Source organism: Ostrea edulis, chromosome 4 (assembly GCF_947568905.1).
Source record: "Ostrea edulis chromosome 4, xbOstEdul1.1, whole genome shotgun sequence".
Taxonomy (NCBI): Eukaryota; Metazoa; Mollusca; class Bivalvia; order Ostreida; family Ostreidae; genus Ostrea; species Ostrea edulis.
Window position 1 is genome coordinate 39,199,166 of NC_079167.1, and position 13,510 is coordinate 39,212,675.

Consider the following 13,510-nt stretch of genomic DNA (forward strand, 5'->3'; position numbering starts at 1 on the left):
CAATTTGTCATTTTATGCATAATCCTCCTCCTCATTAATGTAGTGTCATGTTTGTTCAAACCACACCCAAGGGCACACACTAGAAGTCAGAATAAGAGGACATAAGGATATTCAATCAATCACTGATAATTAGTGCGGCTATTAAATGTTTATAGTTGTCCAATAGCAGGTTTTGGTGTATTGTTAGGCTGGCTTTAGTGTTCCAGTATTACATGCTTTTCATCAAGGGGGTTCTTCAATCTAATTAAAATTAGATCCTATGGCCCGCTCATCTACTATCTCTACACATATGTGTAGCGATAGTAGATGAGCGTATTATAGGATCTAATTTTAATTAGATTGAGGGGTTCCTACTCTGGGACATAAAGAAGGCTAAATTTGGCTCCGAGGTGCAATCCTACTCTGAAGTAGAATTTCCGTGTGGGTGGGGTGGGGGTCTGGAGGTGGGGTGGGGTGGGGGTCTGGATATGTGGGAATTTCTACCGGTATTCCAATTTGCCGATTTTGAAATCTCCGAAATTATTTAAACCACAGACGTGTCACTAAGACTGGGTGACAAGCATTACTCTTGTTAAACTCATTATCATAATGAATGCAATGTTTTTCGGAAAATCTAAGGTATAAATTATTTGTTTGTTTTGTTGTTAACAAAAATTCAGAGGTCGGGCAGCAGTTTTGTAATGTTGCGAAAAAAAAAAAATATCAGACATGTTAAAATGTTTATTGCATATTTCCAAAAAAAAAAAATATTTCAATAAAATCAAACAGGGTTCACGGTAAAATTACGTTGTTGAAGTGGGTAATTCTGCATATCTAATTATCTAGTAAGGACTGGCACAATTATTCCAAGATCAAAACACCCAGCTCTCAGTAATCGAAATGTAGAGTTGTACATATATGTATAAAAGTACTGATTTTTGAAATGACCTCAAATGTAGTAGCTGGAATAGACAAACAACTTTTATTCCTACGATAGTTATTACACGTGTAACAGGAAGGGGAACATTCAACAGACCAGAGCAGGTCTCAAGACCATAAACTGAGAATATACTTAAGTCTAAACGAATCCAACTACTGTTTGAAATAATCCCATAAGCAGCCAAAATAAGGGGGGATATGTTTATATTAAAAAAAAAATAAACACCAGTTTTTTTTATAAATATCTGTGTTATATATATTTTAAGATATAAGTAATCAAGATGTTAACTTAAGTCTATTCTCAATTTATCATTTTGAGGATTTGAACCTGGGACCCCTGAATCTTTAGGTTATCAAGCACCCGTCTGACCGCCCACATGTATTTCATTCTGAACACTCATTACGTTAGCAATTATTTCTCTTCATTCTTATTTTCAAAATGTTATAAGACAGCTTTGCCAAAATGAAGTAATGTTTAAAATTCTTCCTTTGAAAATGGTTGTCAGTCTCTATGCAATATTACAACGTATCCAGGGCCGTAAATTAACCTTCAATTTGGAGGAGGCAGGAAATTAGGCGGGGGTCTGGGCACATTTTGTGCACACTGAACACGTTTCGTGCAAAATCCTTGATTCTAGGGCCTTCTAAGATGTTACTTGACTAACTCATTCTAAAAGAAAGATTTGGAATGCTTTTTAAGGGAGGTATCATGTTCTTAGTTATTGGAAACAACATAAATTCTAATGAACTTTAAATTTTAATTTTTTTTGGCTCAAAAGTTGGAGGAGGCAGCTGCCTCCTCCGCCTCCATGTAATTTACGGCCCTGGTATCCCGTGTTCGCCAAAGAAAACTTTCATTCGTGGTAGAGTCCGTACAGCGTGACGGTGCAGTAATAGGTTTTGTCCGTGTGTGTGTACGTAACACACGTGTCCAAATTCGTGTCCCACAAACATCTACTGGTGACGCTGACACTGCTGTCATCCACGCTGCCCATGGAAACCAAACAGACGAGCTTGTAACGCTCAAAGTCCAGACTCCTCACTTGTTTTATGATCAACTCTGGAAGCTTCATAGTCATCTCTGCGGGGGTAGGAGACGAATTGGCACTGTAATCGTAATTTTCCAAGAGAGTTGACAGTACAGCCTTGATCAGGACTTTAGTTCGTGCCGGACTGAACCGTTTGTTTGGTTCCATCCGGTAGGTGGGTTCATACTTTTTGTCAAGGACCACTTCTGGAATGATTTCTTTTTCGCTGATGGTAGATGAATCTATTCGTGTCTTTAATATGTTCCGTGTCAGTTTCTTCAGACGCGCGGTGCCCGTCAAACTTGGTAATGTGGTGTTGGTGTTTTGGCGGGAAAGAGTGGAAACTGAATGCTCATCTTCCTCCGTCTCTCCGTCTGTGGACGCCTGCTTGTGTGACTGCATGATTTCTACAACAGAGACTGAACAAATACACCTCCAAACAAACAAACAAACAAAACCCCCAGACAAACAGAACATGCAGACAATGTCTCCGTGTTATGATATGACTACAACATTGTAAGTTTGTTAACCACTATGACAAAATTGCAGGAAGCCTGCGATGCAGACATTGTTCCGTGTACATACATATGGCGCCTACAAGTGGTACACTGGATAACAAAACAAAACTTGTAGATCATGATGTGTCGCCATAATGCTTGAAAGTGAAATTCTAAATATCCAGCATTACATAGAATATAACATTTAAGATAAATTAAATATGATTAATATAAAATATACCTGAATCTCTCCGCGAAATGTTCCGTACTTGCCTGGATACAGTTTGACGTTGGTATTAGAAACGACCCTTTCCTGTTTGACGAAAGGAAACGGTGCAGATCATTGGCGTCCACGTCAAGCACAATATACATTGTTTTACTTTTTATTTTCCATTGTCCAAGTATTTATTTTGTAATGGTCTGTTCGGAGTATGTATTACGTTACAATTTAATTGGACAGAGGTGAAAGTAAATAAAAGACGGTGGCAATGCATCGATCAAAAACTTGTGAATTTGTAATCGAACAAGTCGAACTTTAGTTTTTTAATGGGAAAAATGAAAAGAATCATCGATTCGAGAAAGATAAGAGTATTTGCAGTTTTTAAAATGCCATTGAAAGAGGAGTCTTGGGTTTCAGTACTTACAATATACATGTAGCATGTTATTAGGATCTAACGAACGGGGAATCAAAGGGGCTGTTTTCCATCTTATTTAAGAACCTGTGCTGAAAACATCACGTGTATCGAGGATGTAACGCACATAGTTATACGGAGTTGCCGTATCTTAATGTGAAACATTAGGAAATAATCGTGATTTTAAGGTATTCAGTATTTTAAGGTATTCAGTATGTACAAAAGACTTTCATATTTTAGATAATCTCTGTAGCAAGAAATCAATTGTAGATTTTTTAAAAGTTCTCTCCCTTTGCTGAACTTATATAATTATACTCATGTTGTTTCAATGTACTTTATAACTCGATAAAAACAGTGACCTTTCAACTCAACATAAAATTAATAGAATGAATGTTTAGGTTGTTTGTATTTTAAAGATGATATAAAAAATAAGATAGATCTTCTATCGTATCATTACGTCATTTATTAATTAAATTGGCGTTAACTGTCAACTAGGACGTAAATACTTTTAAATTATGAACCATGATTAAAATGCTGGAATGTGTTCAGAAATGGAGGAAAATAAATCAGAAAGTGAAAAAAGCGACAAACATTCGGATTTTATGTAAAGCTGTTTTAGTCAATTTGGTAACAATCGGCAAATATTCTCCCTATAAGTTTAAACAAGACGTCTTTAAAATGTTTGAGAAAGAGACAATGTGATAGCGATATATATATATATTTATATATATATATATATATATATATATATATATATATATATCGTAGTCCAGTATTTTGAAAATGAACTATAAATTTGAAATATATTCTTTTTATTTCGTTTTTTTTTAAAATACAAATATTTATTGGCAGAAACACAATTACAATAATTGGCAATCTACATAATTTTTATAACTTCTACATGTATATTCAAAACAGTCTCCAATAAATTTCACAGTAGTTTTCAAGACTATATGTATATCACTGTTTTAAATATACTTGTAACATGTATCTTTCATTGTCCAGAGTACTATATATATATATATATATATATATATATATATATATATATATATATATATATATTTTATTTCTAAGGTAGGTGTTTAGAATAAGATTTACATTGAAAAAGAAAATGAATTTCATCCTCAATCACACCAGTATTGCAAGCATTACAACATCTTTCATTTATTGATGTGGAATTATATCTACCACTTTCTATTGCAAGTGTATGTGCACTTATATTTGTGTTTCGTTACTTCTACTGATATGGGTATCTCGTGGTAGCAATCCAGAGTTAATAATACGATGTCAATAAAATGTTTACTTCTGTCAAGTTCTCTTATTTGGGCTATCGTAAACCAAACCACAGTACAGTTTTACCATATACAGACTGGCATTTTAGAAATGCGTCTTGTGCAATATTTTAAAAAAATATTGGGAATTCCTAGTGTCTGAAATAAGTAACTTTGTTGCACTACCGTTACGTCATGATAAAATTTAGAAAGTTTCCGTACGGTACGAGCTGTTGGGAACTCCCATCTTCCCGAGTCAGAGTTTTGTGATCCACCACATTTCTCACAAACAATCCTTAAGATATACGACCCATAGCATTTTTTTTTTCTTCTTCCAGAGAGCTCAATGTGTACATTTCGGTTTCTTTTTCAAAACATTTAGTGCTACAGATATTGTACTTTTTGTGAGAATAAATGCTTTTCTATGGACCGGATACCTTAACTTGCGCAGATAAGACTCTAATAAAGAACCCATGTGCAACGATAAACATTCATTACATACTATTTTCAGTACTCTTTTTAAATATTTGGGCATGTGTCTTCTCAATCCATGAATCTGCTGTTTGTCCCTTAACTGTCCTTTCTCAGCAAAGTATAACAGTATCCCTGATGCTGGAGCATGGTCCGTGTACATTACTGGAGCTTTGTATGTATACATTACTGGAGCATTGTACGTGTACATTACTGGAGCATTGTACGTGTACATTACTGGAGCATTGTACGTATACATTACTGGAGCATTGTATGTATACATTACTGGAGCATTGTACGTGTACATTACTGGAGCATTGTATGTGTACATTACTAGAGCTTTGTATGTATACATTACTGGAGCATTGTACGTGTACATTACTGGAGCATTGTATGTGTACATTACTGGAGCATTGTACGTGTACATTACTAGAGCTTTGTATGTATACATTACTGGAGCATTGTACGTGTACATTACTGGAGCTTTGTATGTATACATTACTGGAGCATTGTACGTGTACATTACTGGAGCATTGTACGTGTACATTACTGGAGCATTGTACGTATATATTACTGGAACATTGTACGTGTACATTACTGGAGCATTGTACGTGTACATTACTGGAGCATTGTATGTGTACATTACTGGAGCATTGTATGTGTACATTACTGGAGCATTGTACGTGTACATTACTGGAGCATTTTACGTGTACTTTACTGGGTAATTTTACCGGAGCATTGTATGTGTACATTACTAGGTGATTTTACCGGAGCATTGTACGTGTACATTACCGTAGCATTGTACATGTACATTACCGTAGCATTGTACGTGTACATTACCGGAGCATTGTACGTGTACATTACCGGAGCATTGTACGTGTACATTACTAGGTGATTTTACCGGAGCATTGTACGATACATTACTGGATGATTTTACTGGAGCATTGTACGTGTACATTACTAGGTGATTTTACTGGAGCATTGTACGTGTACATTACTAGGTGATTTTACTGGAGCATTGTACGTGTACATTACCGTAGCATTGTACGTGTACATTACTGGAGCATTGTACGTGTACATTACCAGGTGATTTTACTGGAGCATTGTACGTGTACATTACTAGGTGATTTTACTGGAGCATTGTACGTGTACATTACTAGGTGATTTTACTGGAGCATTGTACGTGTACATTACTAGGTGATTTTACTGGAGCATTGTACGTGTACATTACTGGAGCATTGTACGTGTACATTACTGGAGCATTGTACGTGTACATTACTGGAGCATTGTACGTTTACATTACTGGGTGATTTTGCAACAACAAACATGATCTCCATACATTTCTTTCGGAATTGTATGAAAGCATATAAAACTGTTTGTCTGAAAAGGTCAAAGCTCTGAAATGACCACTGTCCAGAATGACAAGCGAAGAACACTGAGTCACGATTTACAGAGAATGGTGAATTTTCGGAAATGCATACGAGAGATGCCTCCAGCAGAGTAAATGCATGCAAATGTAAATACCGAAGATTAAAGACAAAGGTTACATTACATCTTTGATCCGATAACTTACTAAGGATGATAAATAACTTTGAAATGATATACTGATTTAGTTTCGTACTTTAAGTGTAATATCTGTAGTGGGGGTAAGTTTACCCCCTAGAGCAGGATTTAACTCCCCCCCCCCTCAATCTTCTACCTCGGAGGAATAAAACTCCTCCATATGGATACCTGCATATAGAGGTACAGAGAGGGGGATATCTGTATATAGAGGTACAGAGAGGGGGGATACCTGTATCTAGAGATACAGAGAGGGGATACCTGTATATAGAGGTACAGAGAGATACCTGTATATAGAGGTACAGAGAGATACCTGTATATAGAGGTACAGAGAGATACCTGTATATAGAGGTACAGAGAGATACCTGTATATAGAGATACAGAGAGATACCTGTATATAGAGATACAGATAAGGTATACCTGTATATAGAGATACAGAGAAATACCTGTATATAGAGATACAGAGAGTAGATACCTGTATATAGAGATACAGAGAGATACCTGTATATAGAGGTACCGAGAGGAGATACCTGTATATAGAGATACAAAGAGATACCTGTATATAGAGGTACAGAGAGATACCTGTATATAGAGGTACAAAGAGATACCTGTATATAGAGGTACAGAGAGATACCTGTATATAGAGATACAGAGAGATACCTGTATATAGAGATACAGAGAGGGGGTACCTGTATATAGAGATACAGAGAGATACCTGTATATAGAGATACAGAGAGATACCTGTATATAGAGATACAGAGAGGGGGTACCTGTATATAGAGATACAGAGAGATACCTGTATATAGAGATACAGAGAGGAGATACCTGTATATAGAGGTACAGAGAGATACCTGTATATAGAGATACAGAGAGATACCTGTATATAGAGATACAGAGAGATACCTGTATATAGAGGTACAGAGAGATACCTGTATATAGAGATACAGAGAGATACCTGTATATAGAGATACAGAGAGGAGATACTTGTATATAGAGATACAGAGAGATACCTGTATATAGAGGTACAGAGAGATACCTGTATATAGAGATACAGAGAGGGGATACCTGTATATAGAGATACAGAGAGATACCTGTATATAGAGGTACAGAGAGGGGATACCTGTATATAGAGATACAGAGAGATACCTGTATATAGAGATACAGAGAGATACCTGTATATAGTGATACAGAGAGGGGGATACCTGTATATAGAGATACAGAGAGATACCTGTATATAGAGGTACAGAGAGATACCTGTATATAGAGATACAGAGATATACCTGTATATAGAGATACAGAGAGGGAATACCTGTATATAGAGATACAGAGAGATACCTGTATATAGAGGTACAGAGAGATACCTGTATATAGAGATACAGAGAGATACCTGTATATAGAGGTACAGAGAGATACCTGTATATAGAGATACAGAGAGATACCTGTATATAGAGATACAGAGAGATACCTGTATATAGAGATACAGAGAGGGGGATACCTGTATATAGAGATACAGAGAGATACCTGTATATAGAGGTACAGAGAGATACCTGTATATAGAGATACAGAGAGGGGGTACCTGTATATAGAGATACAGAGAGATACCTGTATATAGAGATACAGAGTGGGGTACCTGTATATAGAGATACAGAGAGATACCTGTATATAGAGATACAGAGAGGGGGATACCTGTATATAGAGATACAGAGAGATACCTGTATATAGAGGTACAGAGAGATACCTGTATATAGAGATACAGAGAGATACCTGTATATAGAGATACCTGTATATAGAGATACAGAGAGGGGATACCTGTATATAGAGATACAGAGAGATACCTGTATATAGAGATACAAAGAGGAGATACTTGTATATAGAGATACAGAGAGATATCTGTATATAGAGATACAGATAAGGAATACCTGTATATAGAGATACAGAGAGATACCTGTATATAGAGGTACAGAGAGATACCTGTATATAGAGGTACAGAGAGATACCTGTATATAGAGGTACAGAGAGATACCTGTATATAGAGATACAGATAGGGAATACCTGTGTATAGAGATACCTGCATATAGAGGTACAGAGAGGGGATACCTGTATATAGAGATACAGAGAGATACCTGTATATAGAGATACAGAGAGATACCTGTATATAGAGGTACAGAGAGATACCTGTATATTGAGATACAGAGAGATACGTGTATATAGAGATACAGAGAGGGGGATACCTGTATATAGAGGTACAGAGAGATACCTGTATATAGAGGTACAGAGAGATACCTGTATATAGAGATACAGAGAGATACCTGTATATAGAGATACAGAGATATACCTGTATATAGAGATACAGAGAGGGAATACCTGTATATAGAGATACAGAGAGATACCTGTATATAGAGATACAGAGAGATACCTGTATATAGAGGTACAGAGAGATACCTGTATATAGAGGTACAGAGAGATACCTGTATATAGAGGTACAGAGAGATACCTGTATATAGAGATACAGAGAGATACCTGTATATAGAGATACAGAGAGGAGATACCTGTATATAGAGATACAGAGAGATACCTGTATATAGAGATACAGAGAGATACCTGTATATAGAGATACAGAGATATACCTGTATATAGAGATACAGAGAGGGAATACCTGTATATAGAGATACAGAGAGATACCTGTATATAGAGGTACAGAGAGATACCTGTATATAGAGGTACAGAGAGATACCTGTATATAGAGGTACAGAGAGATACCTGTATATAGAGATACAGAGAGATACCTGTATATAGAGGTACAGAGAGATACCTGTATATAGAGGTACAGAGAGATACCTGTATATAGAGATACAGAGAGGGGGTACCTGTATATTGAGATACAGAGAGATACCTGTATATAGAGGTACAGAGAGATACCTGTATATAGAGATACAGAGAGGAGATACCTGTATATAGAGATACAGAGAGGAGATACCTGTATATAGAGGTACAGAGAGATACCTGTATATAGAGATACAGAGAGATACCTGTATATAGAGATACAGAGAGATACCTGTATATAGAGATACAGAGAGGGGGTACCTGTATATAGAGATACAGAGAGATACCTGTATATAGAGGTACAGAGAGATACCTAAAAATAGAGATACAGAGAGGGGGTACCTGTATATTGAGATACAGAGAGATACCTGTATATAGAGGTACAGAGAGATACCTGTATATAGAGGTACAGAGAGATACCTGTATATAGAGATACAGAGAGATACCTGTATATAGAGATACAGAGAGATACCTGTATATAGAGATACAGAGAGATACCTGTATATAGAAATACAGAGAGATACCTGTATATAGAGGTACAGAGAGATACCTGTATATAGAGATACAGAGAGGGGGTACCTGTATATAGAGATACAGAGAGATACCTGTATATAGAGGTACAGAGAGATACCTGTATATAGAGATACAGAGAGGGGGTACCTGTATATTGAGATACAGAGAGATACCTGTATATAGAGGTACAGAGAGATACCTGTATATAGAGATACAGAGAGGAGATACCTGTATATAGAGATACAGAGAGATACCTGTATATAGAGATACAGAGAGATACCTGTATATAGAAATACAGAGAGATACCTGTATATAGAGATACAGAGAGATACCTGTATATAGAGGTACAGAGAGATACCTGTATATAGAGATACAGAGAGGGGGTACCTGTATATAGAGATACAGAGAGATACCTGTATATAGAGGTACAGAGAGATACCTGTATATAGAGATACAGAGAGGGGGTACCTGTATATTGAGATACAGAGAGATACCTGTATATAGAGATACAGAGAGATACCTGTATATAGAGATACAGAGAGATACCTGTATATAGAGGTACAGAGAGATACCTGTATATAGAGGTACAGAGAGATACCTGTATATAGAGATACAGAGAGATACCTGTATATAGAGGTACAGAGAGATACCTGTATATAGAGATACAGAGAGATACCTGTATATAGAGATACCTGTATATAGAGATACAGAGAGATACCTGTATATAGAGATACAGAGAGATACCTGTATATAGAGGTACAGAGAGATACCTGTATATAGAGATACAAAGAGGAGATACTTGTATATAGAGATACAGAGAGATACCTGTATATAGAGATACAGATAAGGTATACCTGTATATAGAGATACAGAGAGATACCTGTATATAGAGATACAGAGAGATACCTGTATATAGAGATACAGAGAGATACCTGTATATAGAGATACAGAGAGGGAATACCTGTATATAGAAATACAGAGAGATACCTGTATATAGAGGTACAGAGAGATACCTGTATATAGAGATACAGAGAGGGGGTACCTGTATATAGAGATACAGAGAGATACCTGTATATAGAGGTACAGAGAGATACCTGTATATAGAGATACAGAGAGATACCTGTATATAGAGATACAGAAAGATACCTGTATATAGAGGTACAGAGAGATACCTGTATATAGAGATACAGAGAGATACCTGTATATAGAGGTACAGAGAGATACCTGTATATAGAGATACAGAGAGATACCTGTATATAGAGATACAGAGAGATACCTGTATATAGAGGTACAGAGAGATACCTGTATATAGAGATACAAAGAGATACCTGTATATAGAGATACAGAGAGATACCTGTATATAGAGATACAGAGAGATACCTGTATATAGAGATACAGAGAGGGGGATACCTGTATATAGAGATACAGAGAGATACCTGTATATAGAGGTACAGAGAGATACCTGTATATAGAGATACAGAGAGATACCTGTATATAGAGATACAGAGAGATACCTGTATATAGAGATACAGAGAGATACCTGTATATAGAGATACAGAGAGGAGATACTTGTATATAGAGATACAGAGAGATACTTGTATATAGAGATACAGAGAGATACCTGTATATAGAGATACAGAGAGATACCTGTATATAGAGATACAGAAATATACCTGTATATAGAGATACAGAGAGATACCTGTATATAGAGATACTTGTATATAGAGATACAGAGAGATACCTGTATATAGAAATACAGAGAGATACCTGTATATAGAGATACAGAAATATACCTGTATATAGAGATACAGAGAGATACCTGTATATAGAGATACAGAGAGATACCTGTATATAGAGATACAGAGAGATACCTGTATATAGAGGTACAGGAAGGGGATACCTGTATATAGAGGTACAGGAAGGGGGAGGATTACCAGTTGCCAGAAGGGATATTCCACTTAAAACTACGACAAAGTCCCCCCTCCCGGTAAACTGACTTCGGAACATTCGTGGGTAAAAATTGCAATCAAGACCTAGTTTTCTGTGGAAAATCATACTCTCTGCCAGATTTCTGGGGAAGAAAATTTTAGGGGAGATTCTACTTGTTAAGGCCGGTGCAGAACAGTCTGAGATTTTTCACATTTCTTTCCCAGACAGTTCATTATAACATTACGGGTCTATCGTACCTGCTTAATACAAATGCATTAAACAATTCGAATACAAGTACATGTACATGTATTTATCTAAAAGTAAGTACTGCACTCTGTATGCCAGGTGTGATAATTATCACATTTACCTGATACCTGTTAACAAGGTATTGTACCAAATATGGGTTATTTCCCGTTCCTAAGAACACGACTGCATGGTTCTGCACATACATATATTTACTTAAAATTGTAATCCTCTAGCAAATTAACCATTAGCTTTTTCTTTTCTATTATTAAATGGGAGGAAAATCTGCACGGAAGTATTCAAGATCAGCTTTAAAGTAATTGATTTGACCTATTGTTATTCGAAGAATAAATCCTATAACGTGCAGTAATGCACAGTGCTAATCTCAAAGTGCACGGGGACCTTTCTGGCTATGGTACACACACCTCAAAGAGCGCTGTTAGTTAGCATACAACCCATTATTTCGCAGGTGCTTCAACTGGTGAGACTGTTTGTTCAAAACTGTTTGTTCTGGTGAACAAAGATATAGTTTAATTAAATATTTAACTAAGGATTGGAAATAAAAAACGGTTTTCAAGTTTGGAAATTTGATACAGATTTGTGGGCTGATTCCAAATGTGCAAACATCAAGATTGATAATGGCGAATTTCTGGGTATAAGAGGGGTTAATAATGGCGAATTTCTGGGTATAAGGGGTGTCATTAATGGCTAATTTCTGGGTATAAAGGAAGGACTCAATAATGGCGAATTTCTGAGTATAAGAGGGGTTAATAATGGCGAATTTCAGGGTATAAGGGGGATTCAATAATGGCGAATTTCAGGGTATAAGGGGTAGCCTCACATTTGAAAATTCTGCTTGTACTGACAGAATATAAATATCAAGCAAAGAGATGTTTACATATTCTTTTTTAAAAGCGCTCTTTAGTTTTAGAGTGACCGGTCTCTATATGAATGGTATAAGGTTTATAAATCTCTCGTACTCTAACAACAAAGCGCGATCGTGTACATGCATGTTTTTGTAGTACAACTCTTTCGCTGGTTTAAATTTCACACACTCAATATTTTTAAATTCAAGGAGCCCTTTCATACCTTAGAAACTCTGTCCTTTAATTCCCCATTATCGCACTAACTCACAATCACAAGGGGTGGACATATGAGGGGATAAATACTTTATTGCTCTTAATGGTTTTTCTTATCGTGTTTCATAAAATGACGACAAACAATATTTGTTGATCTATGTTGTTTCATTACGAAAATTTGAACGAAAATACACTGTGCACATTGATAAAACAATCTATAGATAATTATAAATATATGTTACAAAAGTGAAATAGCATGTATGGACTTTATCATTTCTAAAACGAGTATCAGTTGTTGATATCCACCGACTTTAAAAATAATTTTAATGTTTGTGTTTAAATGTGTCATAATGTCACAATATCCAGCTGTGGCACGATATATTTGGATATCACAATTAACAATGGTAAGATAAATAACTCTAGAACAATTGCGGAAATAATTCGAACCCTCTGTAATATGGTATAATTGCTGTTTTTGAAATTAATTGCAACAGGCTCTGAGAATCATCGATATTTCCATTACTCAAGAGAACAAAATCAATG

At 36.0% G+C, this 13,510-nt stretch overlaps 1 protein-coding gene across 1 annotated transcript; it reads right to left on the bottom strand.

Annotated features, from left to right (window-relative positions):
- Nucleotides 1–705: 705 nt before the first annotated feature.
- On the bottom strand, nt 706–2,870 carry LOC125669566 (dynein light chain Tctex-type 5-like). Its single transcript, XM_048904170.2, has 2 exons — nt 2,685–2,870; nt 706–2,353 (listed from the first exon to the last, which is right to left on the bottom strand). The coding sequence occupies exon 2, from the start codon at nt 2,346–2,348 to the stop codon at nt 1,773–1,775; it is 576 nt and encodes a 191-aa protein (XP_048760127.1). The 5' UTR covers nt 2,349–2,353; nt 2,685–2,870; the 3' UTR covers nt 706–1,772.
- Nucleotides 2,871–13,510: the final 10,640 nt, after the last annotated feature.